Source organism: Pseudophryne corroboree, chromosome 2, assembly GCF_028390025.1.
Source record: "Pseudophryne corroboree isolate aPseCor3 chromosome 2, aPseCor3.hap2, whole genome shotgun sequence".
NCBI classification, from domain to species: Eukaryota; Metazoa; Chordata; class Amphibia; order Anura; family Myobatrachidae; genus Pseudophryne; species Pseudophryne corroboree.
The window spans coordinates 97,032,834-97,054,331 of NC_086445.1; the positions used below are offsets into that span (position 1 = coordinate 97,032,834).

A 21,498-nucleotide genomic window follows, 5' to 3' on the forward strand; every position below is an offset into this window, starting at 1 on the left:
GTCACCAGTGTGGGTAGTATGGGTGTGAGGAGGCATCAGTGTGTAGGTAGTATAGGTGTGAGGGGACACCAGTGTGGGTAGTATAGGTGTGAGGGGACATCAGTGTGGGTAGTAAGGGTGTGAGGAGGCATCAGGGTAGGTAGTATAGGTGTGAGGGGACACCAGTGTGGGTAGTATGGGTGTGAGAGGACATCCATGTGGGTAGTATAGGTGTGAGGGGACACCAGTGTGGGTAGTATGGGTGTGAGGAGGCATCAGTGTAGGTAGTATAGGTGTGAGGGGAGACCAGTGTGGTTAGTATGGGTGTGAGAGGACATCCGTGTGGGTAGTATAGGTGTGAGTGGACACCAGTGTGGGTAGTATAGGTGTGAGGGGACACCAGTGTGGGTAGTATGGGTGTGAGGAGGCATCAGTGTAGGTAGCATAGGTGTGAAGGGACACCAGTGTGGGTAGTATAGGTGTGAGGGGACACCAGTGTGGGTAGTATAGGTGTGAGGGGACACCAGTGTGGGTAGTATGGGTGTGAGGAGGCATCAGTGTGTAGGTAGTATAGGTGTGAAGGGACACCAGTGTGGGTAGTATAGGTGTGAGGGGACATCAGTGTGGGTAGTAAGGGTGTAAGGAGGCATCAGGGTAGGTAGTATAGGTGTGAGGAGACACCAGTGTGGGTAGTATGGGTGTGAGAGGACATCCATGTGGGTAGTATAGGTGTGAGGGGACACCAGTGTGGGTAGTATGGGTGTGAGGAGGCATCAGTGTAGGTAGTATAGGTGTGAGGGGAGACCAGTGTGGGTAGTATGGGTGTGAGAGGACATCTGTGTGGGTAGTATAGGTGTGAGTGGACACCAGTGTGGGTAGTATAGGTGTGAGGGGACACCAGTGTGGGTAGTATGGGTGTGAGGAGGCATCAGTGTAGGTAGCATAGGTGTGAAGGGACACCAGTGTGGGTAGTATAGGTGTGAGGGGACACCAGTGTGGGTAGTATAGGTGTGAGGGGACACCAGTGTGGTTAGTATGGGTGTGAGGAGGCATAAGTGTAGGTAGTATAGGTGTGAAAGGACACCAGTGTGGGTAGTATAGGTGTGAGGGGACATCAGTGTGGGTAGTATGGGTGTGAGGAGGCATCAGTGTAGGTAGTATAGGTGTAAGGGGACACCAGTGTGGGTAGTATAGGTGTGAGGAGGCATCAGTGTAGGTAGTATAGGTGTGAGGGGACACCAGTGTGGGTAGTATAGGTGTGAGGATGCGTCAGTGTAGGTAGTATAGGTGTGAGGGGACACCAGTGTGGGTAGTATAGGTGTGAGGGGACATCAGTGTGGGTAGTATGGGTGTGAGGAGGCATCAGTGTAGGTAGTATAGGTGTAAGGGGACACCAGTGTGGGTAGTATAGGTGTGAGGAGGCATCAGTGTAGGTAGTATAGGTGTGAGGGGACACCAGTGTGGGTAGTATAGGTGTGAGGAGGCGTCAGTGTAGGTAGTATAGGTGTGAGGGGACACCAGTGTGGGTAGTATAGGTGTGAGGAGGCATCAGTGTAGGTAGTATAGGTGTGAGGGGACACCAGTGTGGGTAGTATGGGTGTGAGGAGGCATCAGTGTGTATAGTATAGGTGTGAGAGGACATCAGTGTGGGTAGTATGTAGGGTAAGCAGTTATAAATAGATTATATTTAGTTAGGCGTATTAAAGACGTGTTATATTCACCCAGTTGCTGTGTTGCACCTTGGCTCAATAACTGGGATGAAACATTGGGCAGAAGCATATTACAGCAAGGGCTCCCAATCTTAGCTAAGAGAAGGCAGGTTGTTTTCCAGCACAACAGCATATGAGAAAGCAGAATTGTCACAGGTAACAGCGTTATCCGCCTTAATGTGATGTGACAGCGATCAGTACACCATGGTCAAACCCATTTTCAGCTTCTATCTGTGATCTTAGACTAAGTGCTTATACATCAATATGCCCTTCACATTTGTGCAGACATAGTGCTGAATATATCAGGAGAGAGAAGAGTGTGGTATTAGATAAATCATATCATATTTAAATGTACAGTATCCATTTGTTTATGGACTATTCAACTGCCTAAGGCCTGGAGTATATGACTGAATTGTGGTGTCAATCAGACATAAGCTTTAACTTTTTAAACAGTGCTGGAAAAGTAACCATTAGGTTGCTATGGGTTACAACATTTTTCTTTTGTGCATTGGGTCTCATTTATGCCCCCCTGTATTACATGCCGTAAATTGAGAACATTAGGTATGCAATATCAACCCATTTGGATTATTATTATTTTTTGTTTGGCTTTTCTATAATCTAATAATAATGAGACAAATCCAACAATAAAATATTTTTAATGCTAGGTTACTTCTGGGACCTTGGGTCAGGAAATAAGGCAGTTTTCCCCCTTCTCTTGGCATTAGAACTCATTGCAGTAATACCATTCCACTGGCGCACATTCCACTTTCAGAGTTCAGAACTTGTAATAGTATCCAACATCTTTATGGAATCAATTAAAAAGGAGCCAATCTTTTTCTGGCCGTATCTATTTAATAATCTGTTTTTCAAACATATTTATGTAATGTGGTTCTGTTCTATCCAAAGCTAATTTTAACTTTACCCTGCAATAAATAATCCTATTATAATTTATTAAATCAATGTCTTGACTTCGTTATGTACTGGGGAATTTTCCACTTCCCACTATTCCTTTGGTAGACGGCCACTTGGATGGGTGCTATTCACAGTGACTAGTAACTGGGGTATTGGAGAATTTTGCATTAAAGAGATGTTACATTTTTGTAATAAATAACAGAATTGATGCTTTGCATTCTTTCCTAAACTTTGATTCCTAAATAACAATCTGTAAAAGGGAAAGTATCCCTATTTTTCAGCTTCAGTTCTGTATGTGTAGATCAGATGTTGACTATTTGAAAGGAACAGTAGTCAACATAACCGGTAGGGTTTAATGGCGTCCGAGATTGCCGGAGTTGCCTGATGCCGACCGGTCCCAGGCTTTTTTTTTTTTTTTAAAGGTGCATTCACTTACAAGACAAAACCATGCACTTTAACAAAAAAAAAAAAAAAAGTCTGAGATTGGCCGGCATCCCGCACCAACGGTAATCTCGGACGCCATTACATCCCGCCCCATGTTCCAGACATTTACATGTACCTGAGAAAATGTTTATTTAACTTCAGCAGGAAGCGAAAGGGATGACTTACCTAGAGATCACTGATTGTGCAAGACGCCTGGCACAACGTATTCACCATTCCACAGATTATTTTCACATTCTTCAATCTTTTTCATATCACAGCCGCTTACTAAAATACCTGTAGTGTATTTGGGACTTGGGATTTGCACATTTTCCGCTATTGTGGCAGTGTGAATTTGCACAATACTGGGCCTTATTCAGAGATGGATGCTGCTGCGCCCTGCATCGCAGTTTGCTTATATCAGCGCACACGCATCGGCCGCATTGCAGGCTCAACATTGCAGGTGCATACCGGAAGGATGTGGACGCAATGTGATTGACAATGGCAGGAATTGTGGTGCGGCGCGGCATTGGGGCGTTTCGGGCCAAAACGGACATGCCGGGAGCGTTTTTCGGGGGGCTGCACGACGCCACATGCAACCGCTCCAATAAAATAAAATGGCGGCGGACCACTTGACAGCGCAGCCAGGCTGGACCGCCAGGGGACAATCGTAGTTCGATGACATTGTGGACCCTTCGTAGAATGCACCTATCAAATCTGCCACTTCTCCACCAACATCCCTCTTCCTTCGTGTCCAGCTTCTTACTGCTATTTCCACATGGATATCCCAATGCTAATCATCATACTGTGTCTGTAACAGTGGTCATTATCTTCCTTCTGATCCCCCACACATCTTCACTGTGGGCCAAACCTCAGTCCTCTGTTCCCCCAGTACAGTGCCTGGGTGTCTCCTTTACTCCAAATCCAGCCTCTCACTCAGGCCTGTCAGTTGCATCTTTCAAACCTGTTATGTACTACTTTATTATATCCCAACTTGTCTCCTCCAAGCTACTACTGCCTGTCCTCTTTCTCACCCATCTCACCCCACTTTTGTGTTTGTTGAAAAATAGGGATTTTTGTTTACGTACCGTAAAATCTCTTTCTCTAATTCCATCTGGGGGACTCTGCGCACTTACCGATGGGTTAGAGTGTGTGGGAAGGGAGTTTGGCACATAACCTATAGAAACTAACTCCTCCCTCCTCTAACCCCTCCCATCTTCAACCTGACCAACAGTTACCTCAGTTAACATTTAGCAAAGCCGGAAGAGGCAGAACAGAATACAACCAATAAACCAGACAAAAATACGGGAGGGATCGCAGCGTCCCCCAGATGGAATCAGAGAAAAAGATTTTACGGTAAGTAAACTAAAATCCCTATTTGTCTTTCATCCATCTGGGGGACGCTGCGCACTTACTGATGGGATTTCCCAAAGCAAGCTAAATAGAGGAGGGAGAGACAGACGGCATAGCTGTCTGTAACATTTGATGCCCAATAGAGGCAGTCTCTAAACCAAAAGTACGAAAACGGTAAAACTTGGTGAAAGTGTGCACTGACAACCAAATTGCCGCTCTACACAGCTGCTCAACCGAAACACCTCCGCGAACAGCCCAGGAGGCCCCAACAGCCCTAGTCGAATGAGCCCTCAGGGAGTCAGGGACAGGCAATCTAGAAGATACATAGGCCTGCCGAATAGCAGAGGTCACCCAACGCGTTACTGTGTTTTTAGAGGCCGGCCAGCCATGTTTAGGTGCATCTATCAAAACCAACAAGGTATATGTACGTCAAATAGACTCTGAACGGGACAAAGAAATGCATAAAGCCCTAACAACATCCAATAACGCCAAATGACAATCCTTTCCAGAAGACTTTGGACCAAACGCTGGAAGCACTATGTCCTGCTTCATATAGAAAGCCGATACAACCTTTGGCAAAAAGGAAGGCTTCGTACGTAAGACCACTCGATCTTCGTGAAAAACCATCAAAGGCGGTTTGCAAGAAAGCTCCGCTAACTCTGAAACACGTCTGGCCGAAGCAATGGCCAAAAGAAAAACCACCTTCAGAGTAAGAAAACGCAATTCAACAGTGTCCAGTGGCTCAAACGGAGGCTTCTGGAGAGCCTGAAGAACCACATTCAAATCCCAGGGGGTAATCGGATGGACAAATGGAGGTGGAATCCTGATCACACCTTAAAGGAATGACAATCTTTTCTGAAAAAGTGCAGAAACCTGACCTGTAAGGGAAGAAAGATGAAGTCCTTTAGTCAGAAAATCCTGGAGGAAAGACAACAGGCTAGGTAATCGAAAGCGGTCGGCGACAACCCACGCCTTTCACACTATGCAATGTAGATACGCCATACTCTGTGATAAAGTTGAGAGGTGACTGGTTTCCTAGCCTGAAGCATAGTTCTCACCACTGGCCAAGATAAACCCTTAGCTCTTAGAATGCTGGATTCAAGAACCCTGCCGTCAAAGCCAGGTCCTTGTAGAAGAAGATCGGGTCGCAGATGTAGCCAAAACGGTTCCTTAGTCACCATGCTGCAGAGGAGAGTGTGTACCACTGACGACGAGGCCATTCCGGAGACACAAGAATGACCAGGAGACCTTTTCTCCGGATGCATTGAAGTAGGCGCTGTATTAAGGGAATTTGTGGGAACACATATCCCAGTTGAAAATGCCATGGAGCCATCAAGGCATCGATCAGCGTTGCGTGAGGGTCTTGAGTTCGTGAGCCGTACCGAGGTAGCTTTCGGTTGAGACGAGACACCATGAGGTCGATGTCGGGTGTTCCCCACAGAGACACCAAGGTCAGAAAAACTTCTTGATGAAGTTCCCATTCTCCCGGATGGACCATGTAACGGCTTAAGAAATCTGCTTCCCATTTTTCCACTCCTGGAATGTGAACTGTGGAGATGGTCGGAATCCAACGCTCCGCCCACTGGAGAATATGGGCGACCTACTTCATGGCTCTCCAGCTGCGAGTTCTGCCTTGTTTGTTTATGTAAGCCACCGCTGTGGCATTGTCTGATTGAATGCGTACCGGATGACCTCGGACGCTGGTATGTATCTGAAGCAGGGCATTCCGAATTGCTCTCAACTCCAAGATGTTGATTGGTAACTTCGATTCCTTAACGTTACAGAGTCCCTGTAAGTGCTGAGACTAAAACACTGCTCCCCAATCGGTGAGGCTGGCGTCGGTGGAGACCATCATCCAAGACCAAACAGTGAATGGTGGCCCTTTGGTTAGATTGGGACTGTGTAGCCACCAATGGAGAGACTGCTGAGTCTGAACCGACAGCTGGCACAATTGCAAGTCCATATGTGGTCTCGTTTGATTCCAACAGCCCAGAATTTGAGCCTGAAGGGGCCGAGCATGGAATCTGGCATATGGCACCGCCTCAAAGGTCGCTACCATCTTGCCCAACACTTGCATACATCTGAGAACTGAGACCCTCGGCAAATGTAACAGGTAGCGGACTCTGGATTGTAGATCCTGAAGTTTGTCCTGAGGCAGGAAAACCTTCAGACTTCTCGTGTCGAACAGGAGACCTAGAAACACCATCTTCTGAGAGGGAAGCAACAAAGATTTCTGGAAATTCACAATCCACCCGAATGACTGTAGGGTGGTTGTTGTGAGCTGTAATTGGTGGCGAAGAAGTGTCTGTGATGGAGCCTTCAGCAACAAATCGTCCAGGTAAGGAGTAATGTTGACTCCCTGACACCTGAGGACCGCCACAACATGGGCCATTATTTTTGTAAATACCAGAGGGGCCGTGGATAGGCCAAACGGAAGAGCTTGAAACTGAAAATGCCAAGGGCCGATTGCAAATCTCAAAAGATGTTGATGACCCATCGAAATGGGAACATGGAGGTATGTGTCTTTTATATCTAGAGATGCCAAATATTCCTCCGGTTGCATGGCAGCGAGTATTGATCAAATCGATTCCAGTTTGAATTTCTGAACAGAGAGATATGGATTCAGGCACTTTAGATTAGAAATGGGTCGAAACGAACCGTCCGGTTTGTTTTACGAGAAAAAGTCTCGAGTAAAAGCCTTGACCCTAAGCCTTGACCCTGTTGTAGTCTGGGAACTGGAAGAATTACTCCATTGTGTAAAAGTGCGGAAGTTGTCTGAATCAGTGCTTGTCGTCTGGAAGGATCGGATGGGAGAGGAGTGATGAAAAAGCGGTCCGGGACAGGCTCCTCGAGATCCAAAATGTATCCTCTGGTTATGACCCCCATCACCCACCGATCCGGTTTCGACAGGAGCCATACTTCCTTGAACTGTAGTAATCGAGCCCCAACCACCAATGATCCCTCCAGAGACCTCCTTGCGTCATGCGGTAGGCTTGTCAGCAGGCTTGGCTGCCGGTCTACGTGGTGCTTGAGATACGCTACCTCGGAACGCACCTCTGCGTGGAATTCTTGAAAAGGCTTGAAAGGACTGGAAACGTCCCCTGCCTTGAGTACAAAAGTACTGAAACTTAGTTGGTTTCGACTTTTGAGGAGCAACTGGAAGAATCGGGCTCTTGCCACCCGTGGTATTAGTAATAATCTTTGTACGTTCTGGACCAAAGAGAAATTCTCCCTCAAACGGAACGGCTGTCGATGTTTGTTTGGAATCGGAGTTAGCATTCCAACCCCGAAGCCAGAGTGAATGCCTCGCTATAACTGCTAAAGCAGATACACGCGACTGTAGCGAGACGAGTCGAACAAGGCCTCACTAACATAAGTGAGAGCCTCAAAAATTTGTTCAGCTAGCTGAATAGCCTCCGATGGATCGTCAGATTGCATGTCAGATACAACCTGAGCTAGCCAGTCGTCCACAGCCTTAAGGACCCAGGTGCCAGCGATGAAGGGACGCAGATAAATATTTGATAAGGCACACATGGATTTAAGAATTGCCTCAATCTTCCTATCCGTTGGATCCTTCAACCTCACTGATTGTACCAAAGGAATTACTGTAGCCTTCGCCAAATGAGTAATAGGAGCATCCACCTCCGGAGCTGATTCACAGAATTTTGTCTCTTTTTTTTTTTTTTCCCCCTTTTCTTTAGGAGCTTGAAAGCGTGAATACGGCTTAAGCCAGGGCTCTTTCAAAATATCTGGAAAATGCGTACAGGAAGAGAAGACATCTACTTGTCTTTTCTGTCATTTGAAAAAGGCTGTCGAAGTCTCCGCCATTGCCGTATCTTGAAGATTAAGAGTCTAACGTATGGCTTCTATCAATAGACAACTCCTCTTCTTCCCAAGCGGAAGTATCCTCCCACTCAGAATCCAGTTCACCTTCTTCCAGAGGGGGGACTACCGAATCTAACTCCTCTCCTGGGAAAGTGATAGCGGGCAGCGGTTGTTGTCGTTTGGTGGATGCTGGTCACAATTTTGTTAATAGGCTGTGTTAATTTAGAAAGACATTTGCCCATATTTCTTGCCCATGGTGGCTCCTCAGTAGACTGACTTGAATCAGTACCTGACTGGGACTGACGCAAATTAGCAATAGCATCGGCCATGTTCCTGGCCCACTGAGGAATAGACTGATCTGCAGAAGAGCATGCAGTGCAGAGAGAACCTGGATCCGTGCTACCCTTAGAAAGTTTGGAGCCGCACTGAGCACAGGCAAAATAAACAATGGAGCCTGCTTTCCCTCTAACAGATTTGTCCGGCCCATTGGCCATACTGCTCTATTAAACTTTCACAAGTGTCCTAATAAAGAAGCACTAAGTAGGAAAAGAAGGGGCTGAATAAACTAAATCAGTAAACTCCTCTTACACACCCTGTAGTAATAAAGGGGAGAGTATAACAGAGGAAACTTACTAGCCCCACCAGCTACTGTAATAAAGTAAATAACAGTAACCCAATACTCGCAGTCAGCTGATCCCCGCCTGACCCGACAGGGTGACAAGCTGGAGTCCCCTTAATGTGCTTGTCTGTGTTGTCTTGTGCTATCCGGAGCGCAGCATCCCCCGCAGTGTGAGTTCAGTGTGGAGAAAATGGCGCTCGTATCACAAGCCCGCCCCCACAGACTGAGGTGAGCGGCGCAGCACAAACCTCTTGGGAGACCAAGGCGGGAAGCGGACCTTTCCCATTCTGTTTCACTGCTGCAGCTGGACGTTCCCTTTCAGGAAGGGGACCTAAGCGCTCACACTGAAGGCACTAAAATAGAGCTAGGCGTAAGCAGCGTCACAGACCTATATCCCCTTCAGCGACCGTACCACCAGGGAAATGTCCCGCTGTTTCCCCGCTGCTCACTGTAAGACAGTGGTTAGTGCCCCCAGCGCGTGCACACACCAGTGATCATTACCGGACCACAGCAGCCTCTCACAGTCCCGCTCACATACGCCCTACACATCACACAATTTTATGAGAAGGAGGGGGGGGGGGAGATAAAAGCCCAACACTGGTAGACAGATTGTGGCTGCCGGTAATCTCCAACCTCCTCGGATTACCTTTCCGGATAAAGGGAGCACCAGTGACCACAGTATGGTGGCTTCCCCAGAGGCTGCACAGAGTGGGAAATCTCTAATTATAATATACACCCAGAAAAACTAAATCAAACAAAAACCTAACTAAAAACTATAGCAAGAAAACTGTGCCTGCACTCTCCAGGCACAAAACTAAAACTGAGGCAATTGTTGGTCAGGCTGCAGATGGGAGTGGTTAGAGGAGGGAGGAGTTAGTGTCTATATATTCTGTGCCAGACTCCCTTCCCACACACTTTAACCCATCAGTAAGAGCGCAGCGTCCCCCAGATGGACGAAAGAGAAAAAAAAGGTTTCTTCTACTGCTTTTTGTCTGACTTGAAACTTTGCCAATCCCTCCGCTGGTTTCCTGTTCCATGCAGAATCCAGTGTAAGCTCCTCGCCCTCATGTAAAAGTCCAGCAGCCACTCAGCCTCTCCCTACATCTTCAGCCTCATTTCACTTATACTCTGTACTGTGCTGTCTGCTCTACCAGTGATCAGAGCCTCGGCTTCCCATTTATTGCTGCATCCAACAAGATTCTCCTGTGCCACTCCCCACCTGTGGAACACACTTCAACCGCCACTCAGGGTCGGCACCAGCCACCAAAGTTTTAAATCTCAGCTAAACCACCTGTTCATCAAAGCATAGCAGTCTCCAATTAATTCCACTCTGGTCAAACCTGTTTTGTACAGATCGTTGACTATCCGCTCTTGTCACTGTTATACAGCAATAGATTGTTATCTGTCATGTGCAGTGCCCTATTCTTTGTGCCCCACTCACCTTGCACGTCTGTGGGTCTTTGTACGTTGTCTGTTGCATACTCTGTACTACACCTTTTTGTTTGTTCTGTACTCCTCACTTACACATCCACTATTCTATAATCCTTTTGCTCTCCATGCTTTGCTGTGTTTATAATAATTTATGCTGCAACAACTGCAGCAAATAATTCTTTTTGCACACCCTATAGAAATACTGATGTTTCGGTTTCAATTTTGTTTCTTGCTTTGTGCTTACCAGCTAATAGCTAGTTTAGGAAATTATTTTTTCAAAATAAAACGCTTTTTGGGATTGTCTCTTTTTGTGTGAATTGCAGATGTTGGAGTCATCTCTGTTTTATGGGAGACTCTGGGCTATTTATCAAGCCCTAACTCTAGCGACAAAGGCAAGAGAGAGGGTCATTTTAAGATCGCGGCTATTTATTAAACCCCTGACGCTGGAGAAATCACTGATTTCTCGGACTCTTATTTAATGAACGCCAGTTATCCAATGTTATCCAGCCCCAAAGAACCTTAGCTTCAGGTTAAAACCACGATAAATAAATAATGGTCCACTCAGACCTTACTGGAAGGCCTCCAAAATAAGTGGCAAATTCAGTAAGAATCGCAAGTAGCGATTCGTACGGAATTTCTCTAACGTCCTAGTGGATGCTGGGGACTCCGTCAGGACCATGGGGATTAGCGGCTCCGCAGGAGACAGGGCACAAAATAAAGCTTTAGGATCAGGTGGTGTGCACTGGCTCCTCCCCCTATGACCCTCCTCCAAGCCTCAGTTAGGTTTTTGTGCCCGTCCGAGCAGGGTGCAATCTAGGTGGCTCTCCTAAAGAGCTGCTTAGAAAAAGTTTTTTAGGTTTTTTATTTTCAGTGAGTCCTGCTGGCAACAGGCTCACTGCATCGAGGGACTTAGGGGAGAGAAGTGAACTCACCTGCGTGCAGGATGGATTGGCTTCTTAGGCTACTGGACACCATTAGCTCCAGAGGGAGTCGGAACACAGGTCTCACCCTGGGGTTCGTCCCGGAGCCGCGCCGCCGACCCCCCTTGCAGATGCCGAAGATGGAAGAGGTCCAGAAGCAGGCGGCAGAAGACTTTTCAGTCTTCCTGAGGTAGCGCACAGCACTGCAGCTGTGCGCCATTGTTGTCAGCACACTTCACACAGCGGTCACGGAGGGTGCAGGGCGTTGGGGGGGCGCCCTGGGCAGCAATGTATAATACCTTTTTATGGCTAAAAATACATCACATATAGCCCTTGAGGCTATATGGATGTATTTAACCCCTGCCAGATCTCACAGACTCCGGAGAAGAGCCCGCCGAAATAGGGGGCGGGGCTTATTCTCCTCAGCACACAGCGCCATTTTCCTGCTCAGCTCCGCTGTGAGGAAGGCTCCCAGGACTCTCCCCTGCACTGCACTACAGAAACAGGGTAAAACAGAGAGGGGGGGCACTTTTTTTGGGCGATATTACTATATTTAAGCTGCTATAAGGATACAACACTTATATAGGGTTGTTCCCATATATATTATAGCGCTTGGGTGTGTGCTGGCAAACTCTCCCTCTGTCTCCCCAAAGGGCTAGTGGGGTCCTGTCTTCAATAGAGCATTCCCTGTGTGTCTGCTGTGTGTCGGTACGTGTGTGTCGACATGTATGAGGACGATGTTGGTGTGGAGGCAGAGCAATTGCCGGTAATGGTGATGTCACCCCCTAGGGAGTCGACACCTGAATGGATGGCTTTGTTTATGGAACTACGTGATAATGTCAGCACATTACAAAAATCAGTTGACGACATGAGACGGCCGTCAAACCAGTTGGTACCTGCCCAGGCGTCTCAGACACCGTCAGGGGCTGTAAAACGCCCTTTACCTCAGTCGGTCGATACAGACCCAGACACGGACACTGAATCTAGTGTCGACGGTGAAGAAACAAACGTATTTTCCAGTAGGGCAACACGTTATATGATCACGGCAATGAAGGAGACTTTGCATATCTCTGATACTACAAGTACCACAAAAAGGGTATTATGTGGGGGGTGAAAAAACTACCTGTAGTTTTTCCTGAATCAGAGGAATTGAATGATGTATGTGATGAAGCGTGGGTTAACCCAGATAGAAAAGGGCTAATTTCTAAAAAGTTATTGGCATTATACCCTTTCCCGCCAGAGGTTAGGGCGCGCTGGGAAACACCCCCTAAGGTGGATAAGGCGCTCACACGCTTATCAAAACAAGTGGCGTTACCGTCTTCTGATACGGCCGCCCTCAAGGATCCAGCTGATAGGAGGCTGGAAACTACTCTAAAAAGTATATACACACATACTGGTGTTATACTGCGACCAGCCATCGCCTCAGCCTGGATGTGCAGTGCTGGAGTGGTCTAGTCGGATTCCCTGACTGAAAATATTGATACCCTGGATAGGGACAGTATTTTACAGACTTTAGAGCAATTAAAGGATGCTTTTCTTTTATATGCGAGATGCTCAGAGGGATATTTGCACTCTGGCATCGAGAGTAAGTGCGATGTCCATATCTGCCAGAAGAAGTTTATGGACACGACAGTGGTCAGGTGATGCGGATTCCAAACGGCATATGGAAGTATTGCCGTATAAAGGGGAGGAATTATTTGGCGTCGGTCTATCGGATTTGGTGGCCACGGCAACTGCCGGGAAATCCACCTTTTTACCTCAGACCCCCTCCCAACAGAAAAAGACACCGTCTTTTCAGCCGCAGTCCTTTCGGTCCTATAAGAAGCGGGCAAAAGGACAGTCATATCTGCCCCGAGGCAGAGGAAAGGGTAAGAGAGGGCAGCAAGCAGCTCCTTCCCAGGAACAGAAGCCCTCCGCGGGTTCTGCAAAGCCCTCAGCTTGACGCTGGGGCTTTACAAGCGGACTCAGGAGCGGTGGGGGGTCGACTCAAGAATTTCAGCGCGCAGTGGGCTTGCTCACAGGTGGACCCCTGGATCCTGCAGGTAGTATCTCAGGGTTACAGGTTGGAATTCGAGAAGTCTCCCCCTCGCCGGTTCCTAAAGTCTGCTTTGCCAACGTCTCCCTCAGACAGGGCGACGGTATTGGAAGCCATTCACAAGCTGTTTTCTCAGCAGGTGATAGTCAAGGTACCCCTCCTACAACAAGGAAAGGGGTATTACTCCACGCTATTTGTGGTACCGAAGCCGGACGGCTCGGTAAGACCTATTCTAAATCTGAAATCTTTGAACCTGTACATACAAAAATTCAAGTTCAAGATGGAATCACTCAGAGCAGTGATAGCGAATCTGGAAGAAGGGGACTTTATGGTGTCCCTGGACATAAAAGATGCTTACCTGCATGTCCCAATTTGCCCTTCACATCAAGGGTACCTCAGGTTCGTGGTGCAAAACTGTCATTATCAGTTTCAGACGCTGCCGTTTGGATTGTCCACGGCACCTCGGGTCTTTACCAAGGTAATGGCCGAAATGATGATTCTTCTGCGAAGAAGAGGCGTATTAATTATCCCTTACTTGGACGATCTCCTGATAAGGGCAAGGTCCAGAGAACAGCTGGAGGACGGAGTAGCACTAACCCAAGTAGTGCTGCAACAACACGGGTGGATTCTGAATTTCCCAAAATCTCAGTTGACCCCGACAACACGTCTGCTGTTCCTGGGAATGATTCTGGACACGGTTCAGAAAAAGGTGTTTCTTCCGGAGGAGAAAGCCAAGGAGTTATCCGAACTTGTCAGGAACCTCCTAAAACCAGGAAAAGTGTCTGTGCATCAATGCACAAGAGTCCTGGGAAAGATGGTGGCTTCTTACGAAGCAATCCCATTCGGCAGATTCCACGCACGAACTTTTCAGTGGGATCTGCTGGACAAATGGTCCGGATCGCATCTGCAGATGCATCAGCGGATAACCTTATCGCCACGGACAAGGGTGTCTCTTCTGTGGTGGTTGCAGAGTGCTCATCTGTTAGAAGGCCGCAGATTCGGCATACAGGACTGGGTCCTGGTGACCACGGATGCCAGTCTGAGAGGCTGGGGAGCGGTCACACAGGGAAGAAACTTCCAGGGAGTATGGTCAAGCCTGGAGATGTCTCTTCACATAAATATACTGGAGCTAAGAGCGATTTACAATGCTCTAAGCCTGGCAAAACCCCTGCTTCAGGGTCAGCCGGTGTTGATCCAGTCGGACAACATCACGGCAGTCGCCCACGTAAACAGACAGGGCGGCACAAGAAGCAGGAGAGCAATGGCAGAAGCTGCAAGGATTCTTCGCTGGGCGGAAGATCATGTGATAGCACTGTCAGCAGTGTTCATTCCGGGAGTGGACAACTGGGAAGCAGACTTCCTCAGCAGACACGATCTACACCCGGGAGAGTGGGGACTTCATCCAGAAGTCTTCCACATGATTGTGAACCGTTGGGAAAAACCAAAGGTGGATATGATGGCGTCTCGCCTCAACAAAAAACTGGACAGGTATTGCGCCAGGTCAAGAGACCCTCAGGCAATAGCTGTGGACGCTCTGGTAACACCGTGGGTGTTCCAGTCAGTGTATGTGTTTCATCCTCTGCCTCTCATACCCAAAGTACTGAGAATTATACGGCAAAGGGGAGTAAGAACGATACTCGTGGCTCCGGATTGGCCAAGAAGAACTTGGTACCCGGAACTTCAGGAGATGCTCACGGAAAATCCGTGGCCTCTACCTCTAAGACGGGACCTGATTCAGCAGGGACCGTGTCTATTCCAAGACTTACCGCGGCTGCGTTTGACGGCGTGGCGGTTGAACGCCGAATTCTAAGGGGAAAAAGGCATTCCGGAAGAGGTCATTCCTACACTGGTTAAAGCCAGGAAGGAGGTGACTGCACAACATTATCACCGCATTTGGAGAAAATATGTTGCGTGGTGCGAGGCCAGGAAGGCCCCCACGGAGGAATTTCAATTGGGTCGATTCCTACATTTCCTGCAAACAGGATTGTCTATGGGCCTCAAGTTGGGGTCCATTAAGGTTCAAATTTCGGCCCTGTCGATTTTCTTCCAGAAAGAATTGGCTTCAGTTCCTGAAGTCCAGACTTTTGTAAAAGGAGTACTACATATACAGCCCCCGGTTGTGCCCCCAGTGGCTCCGTGGGACCTTAATGTAGTTTTGGATTTTCTAAAATCCCATTGGTTTGAGCCACTCAAATCGGCGGATTTGAAATATCTTACATGGAAAGTAACCATGCTACTGGCCCTGGCTTCAGCCAGGAGAGTGTCAGAATTGGCGGCTTTATCGTATAAAAGCCCATATCTGATTTTCCATTCGGACAGGGCAGAACTGCGGACGCGTCCTCATTTTCTGCCTAAGGTGGTGTCAGCGTTTCACCTGAACCAGCCTATTGTGGTGCCTGCGGCTACTAGCGATTTGGAGGATTCCAAGTTGCTGGACGTTGTCAGGGCATTGAAAATATATATTTCAAGGACGGCTGGGGTCAGAAAATCTGACTCGCTGTTTATACTGTATGCACCCAACAAGCTGGGTGCTCCTGCTTCTAAGCAGACGATTGCTCGTTGGATTTGTAGCACAATTCAACTTGCACATTCTGTGGCAGGCCTGCCACAGCCTAAATCTGTCAAGGCCCATTCCACAAGGAAGGTGGGCTCATCCTGGGCGGCTGCCCGAGGGGTCTCGGCATTACAACTCTGCCGAGCAGCTACGTGGTCGGGGGAGAACACGTTTGTAAAATTCTACAAATTTGATACCCTGGCTAAAGAGGACCTGGAGTTCTCTCATTCGGTGCTGCAGAGTCATCCGCACTCTCCCGCCCGTTTGGGAGCTTTGGTATAATCCCCATGGTCCTGACGGAGTCCCCAGCATCCACTAGGACGTTAGAGAAAATAAGATTTTACTTATCGATAAATCTATTTCTCGTAGTCCGTAGTGGATGCTGGGCGCCCATCCCAAGTGCGGATTGTCTGCAATACTTGTACATAGTTATTGTTACAAAAAAATCGGGTTGTTCTTGTTGTGAGCCGTCTGTTCAGAGGCTCCTACGTTGTCATACTGTTAACTGGGTTCAGATCACAAGTTGTACGGTGTGATTGGTGTGGCTGGTATGAGTCTTCCCGGGATTCAAAATCCTTCCTTATTGTGTACGCTCGTCCGGGCACAGTATCCTAACTGAGGCTTGGAGGAGGGTCATAGGGGGAGGAGCCAGTGCACACCACCTGATCCTAAAGCTTTATTTTGTGCCCTGTCTCCTGCGGAGCCGCTAATGCCCATGGTCCTGACGGAGTCCCCAGCATCCACTACGGACTACGAGAAATAGATTTATCGGTAAGTAAAATCTTATTTTTTGCTGAGGTGGTGTAAGCGCATGCGCAGCGGGCCCTACTGCGCATGCGCCCGCATTTGCTGCGGGGGGCGCAGAAAATGCGATCGCCTCTGCCTTTCAATCAGGCAGAGGCATTCGCGGGGCGGGAGGGGGGCGGCAACGCTCCGTTTTCTGGGAGGAAATGGAGCGTTGCGGGGGGGTGCCAGCCGAAATGGTGGGCTGGTACACGCGAACGGGGGCGTGTCGATGCAGTTGCGGTGGCTGCGTGACGTCACACGCAGCTGCTGCAACAGGAAAATGGCGCCGGGACTCCTGCGGCCGCAGCTAAGCTGTGCCGGTAGGAGTCATCCTTAATTTCTGCTAAGAAGCAGAAATTGCATGCTGTTAGCAATTTCTGCTTGTTGAAGGGGGGGAGGCGCCGGTCAGCATGCTGGGCGTCCTTGCCCAGTGCTGGGCGGCCCCCAGCATGCGTGTTAAAGGTCAGCAAATTCTGCTGATTAGCAGAATTTGCTAACCTTACTGAATTGGCCCCTAAATCTGGGCTTCCTTTAGCCACCTCCTACTCGCAGGCCTACGCATTTACAGTATCTTCCTAGCTTCTAAATGAGATCTTGCTACATTATGGCTCATATACTATATGAATCTGTTAACGACTTGGACAATTACAAATGAGAACATGGTTTAGTATAATATTGATGCAAGACTTATTTAGTAACATGTATAAATCTTTGGTTCACTACGGCTGGTCGGCGGTCGGGCTCCCGGCGACCAGCATCCCGGCGCCGGGAGCCCGACCGCCGGCTTACCGACAGCGTGGCGAGCGCAAATGAGCCCCTTGCGGGCTCGCCACGCTACGGGCACGGTGGCGCGCTACACGCGCCACACTATTTTATTCTCCCTCTATGGGGGTCGTGGACCCCCACGAGGGAAAATAAGTGTCGGTATGCCGGCTGTCGGGCTCCCGGCGCCGGTATACTGAGCGCCGGGAGCCCGACCGCCGGCATATAGAAGACCACCCATAAATCTTGATTGCCAAGTCTATCTCCTCTGCTGTTCTTCTCCTGTGTAGAATCCTGGATAGTCTCCAGGCGGTGATGGATTCACACTCTGCTCATTCCCAATATATTTTCTCATTAAAAAATTTGTCAATTTGACATTTTTCTTAAATTGTGATGCCTGAAATATCTACAATATCTGCAATTTATTTTGTTCTTGTAATTTTATTTTATCTGGTCTATAGCACATTTATTGCTTTTCTACATAGTAGCATCTAAACATTTACCTAATAGCAATTACTGTACATTCACTACAGATGTTTTGTTCTGCAAATGTTGGGGGGATGTTAAAATGTTGACTTTTGCAATGTCAGCATCACAATGTTGACAGTTAATGATGTCGACATTGAAGATGTTGGCATGTGCAGAATTTTTACATGTGAAATGACATTCTGCTCGGACTGGCAGCAGACGGTTAGGCCAACTGAGGGGAGACTACAGGAGTGTTGGGCACTAGGGGGGGGGGGTGATTAGGGTTAGACTAAGGGAGGGGAGGTTAGTGTTAGGCACTAGGTGGAGGGTTAGGCTAAGGGAGGGGAGGTTAGTGTTAGGCACTAGGAGGAGGGTTAAGCTAAGGGAGGGGAGGTTAGGCACTATGGGAGGTATCCGGACTCCTGGTCGACAACAAAAAGGTCGACACACCTTAGGTAGATGCCAATTGGTCAACACACCTTAGGTCGACATGGACAAAAGGTCGACAGGAACAAGGTCGACATGAGTTTTTCACAATTTTTTTCTTTTTTGGAACCTTTTCATACTTAACGATCCACGTGGACTACGATTGGAACGGTAATCTGTGCCAAGCGGAGCGGAGCGAAGGCACCGTGCCCGAAGCATGGCGAGCGGACGCGTGCACTAATTGGGGTTCCCGGTCACTTTACGAAGTAAATGACACCAAAAAAACATAAAAAAACTCATGTCGACCTTTTTCAGTGTCGACATTGTTCCTGTCGACCTTTTGTCCATGTCGACCTAAGGTGTGTCGACCAATTGGCGTCGACCTAAGGTGTGTAGACCTTTTTGTTGTCGACCTGGAGTCCCAGACCCCTATGGGATGGGTTAGTCTAAGGGAGGGGAGGTTAGTGTTAGGCACTAGAGGGAGGGAAGATTAGGCACTATGGGGAGGATTAGGCTAAGGGAGGGGAGGTTAGTGTTAGGCACTAGGGGGAGTATTAGGGCTAGGCTAAGGGAGGGGAGGTTAGTGTTAGGCACTAGGAGGAGGGTTAGGGTTAGGCTAGAGGAAGGTGGTTAGGCATTATGGGGAAGGTTAGGCTAAGGGAGGGGAGGTTAGTGTTAGTAACTAGGGATGGTTAGAGATAGGCTATGGGAGGGGAGGTTAGGGTTAGTTACTAGGAAAGGTTATGGTTAGGTTAAGGGAGGGGAGGTTGGTGTTAGGAACTACTAGGGGGAGGGTTAGTCTACGGGAGGGGAGGTTAGGGTCAGTTACTAGGAAGGGTTATGGTTAGGTTAAGGGAGGGATAGGCTAGTCATTATGGGGAGGGTTAGGCAAAGGGAGGGGAGGTTAGTGTTAGGCACTATGGGTAGGGTTAGGGTTAGGCTACAGGAGGGGAGGTTAGTGTTAGGAACTACTAGGGGGAGGGTTAGGGCTAGGCTACGGGAGGGGACTGGGGCATGAAGTGTCCACTGGGGAATGCAGTATAGGATCCCATGTTTAGAGGTATGGCCAGTCCCCCGAGAGGGTGTGGCCATCTGCCACAGTTTTTTTGCTAACCATTAGAGAGTAAATAATATAGTAAAGTATAATAAATATTGCTAGTGCATGCAATAGTAGTAGAAGTAGTAGTAGTATCCTTCATTATTATTCTCATTTATTTATATAATACAACCTATTTACACAGCACTATAAAGAGAATATTTGTCATATATATTAGTCCTGCCCCATTGGCGCTTACAGTATGGGTCGATTCCTTTCAGAGTGATGTGCCGTCTGACAGATAGTCTATTCCTCAGGACCCAGACCGAGTTTGAGAACCACTGGTCTACACAAATAGTCTATGAACTCATGCCATTAGTGTTTTGAGACCGTAATGCTAGCCACTGTGCCATTGTGCTACATTTTATTTATCTGGCACCATGAAGTGCCCGTAGTGCCATACAGGAAAATGACAGCGATACACCTGCCCCTAGTAGCCACTGAGAACTCTGAGGAAGCAACTGCTGGACTGACATTTGCACTGGTCATTTTATAGATGACGCAGTATTATGTTATTACTGTAATGCAATTTAATGCAAAGAAGGTCATAGGCTATAGTTAGCAAACACTTATTCATCTATGGTCATTCTGGTGTGCAACTGTAGAAAGCACCATCTTTAAGTTGCTCCTTATATTTAGGTGGTATTGTATTTTTTTCTTTTAAATGAGTATTTTGGAAGGGTTTTTGTAACAGATTATCGCAATTCAGTTTTACAATTATACAATTTAAGTCTACCCCATAGGTTCTCAAACTTGGCCCTTAGAACCCCAAACAGGTCATGTTTTCCAGCTCACCTCACAGAATCACAAGTGATATAATTAGCTCCACCTCTGTATATTTTAAATTATGTCCGTAAGTAATGAGTACACCTGTGACATGCTAGTTAACCTGGAAAACATGAGCTCTTTGGGGGTCCAGGGGACAGAGTTAGAGAACCACAGGTCTACCCATTAATTCCGCTGCTCTGTTCTGCAGTTCTCTGCATACGCACTACTTTACATTGTGAGCATAAGAGCAAATCTGCTTCTGTGGTGTATTATGCAGAAGGAAGGGTTAAATGCCAGGGTACAAACATGAATTGTAGTGTACCAACCTCCTAGTAGATGGATATATACTCCTATGTCCTCCTAAGGTCATTGAGACTGGTGTAGACTGTATTAATGTATATCTTTAGGATGTAAGTTTTCACAAGCAGGGCCCTTTTCCCTCATGTGCTTTTCCATCTCTTGCTTAACCTTCTTTTCAAAACTCCCTTTCAATGGCACTAAATTCCTCGGTTTTTTAACATCCTTATACTTATTTCAGTGTCATCTGATGACGCAGCTATGTTTATATCCCCTGTACTTGTCCTACGGTATATTGTCTTGAATTGTAAGTCACTGTTTTCTTGTTTTGCTTATTTGTTTATGTTCTCTGTAATTGGGCACCATATAAATAAAGAATAATAATATTTTACAGAAACCAACATGCCAATATGAAGACGTTTGTCTGAGTTCCCTCTAACTGTGGTTTCTCCTGTTACTGTTTTATCTAGGTATAAAAGAACTATCCCCTGCTCCTCTTAATTTGAAGCGTCTCAGTAAAGATACCCTGGCCATAGAACCCATTCTGATCATTATATCTCCGGGAGCTGACCCATCCCAGGAACTGCAAGAGCTTGCCAGTGCTGAAGTGGGGAGAGAATGCTACCGAGAAGTGAGTGTACAGCGCCACCTATCTGTTGCTTTCGTAACACTGTATGCCAATTGTGAGCAGTGACAGTAAACTGAACCAGTTTTAAATATTGTTTTGTCAGTGTATCAGAGAAATATAAATGACTGTACTTGTTTGGTACAGAGTATATAATTAATGTAGGTTGTGATCATATTGTGGGAGTTAGGGACTTAATAAAGAGGGTCAGCTCTTGAACCAATTCTTACTGGTGGCATAACTGGGTGGTTAATAGTTCGTGTGAGATATAATTTTGGGTGATCCCAGTCCATACTTACCTACTCATTCAGAATGTCAGCTAGACTGCCAAATTTTCCCAGAAGAGTAGGTGACCCTCTCACATGCTGCCCACTCTTTATTGATATGGACGGGGTTTGGCATATAATGCTGCAAGTCTGTAGGGTAAGTGATGGGGTCAGTATTCTCATAGAATTGTGTAATTTTGGCCCCATCCCCTCTATATAGACCTGCTATGCCATGGGGGGCAGGGCC

The 21,498-nt window shown here is 47.5% G+C and overlaps 1 protein-coding gene across 3 annotated transcripts in view; it reads left to right on the top strand.

Moving 5' to 3' along the window:
- The window catches only part of DYNC2H1 (dynein cytoplasmic 2 heavy chain 1), a 1,021,614-nt gene that overhangs the window by 673,012 nt on the left and 327,104 nt on the right, over positions 1–21,498 (top strand). For all 3 annotated transcript variants that reach the window (XM_063951545.1, XM_063951543.1, XM_063951544.1), the window contains one exon: positions 20,831–20,991. In XM_063951545.1, coding sequence (XP_063807615.1) covers positions 20,831–20,991 — 161 coding nt within the window. The remainder of the gene's footprint in view (positions 1–20,830; positions 20,992–21,498) is intronic.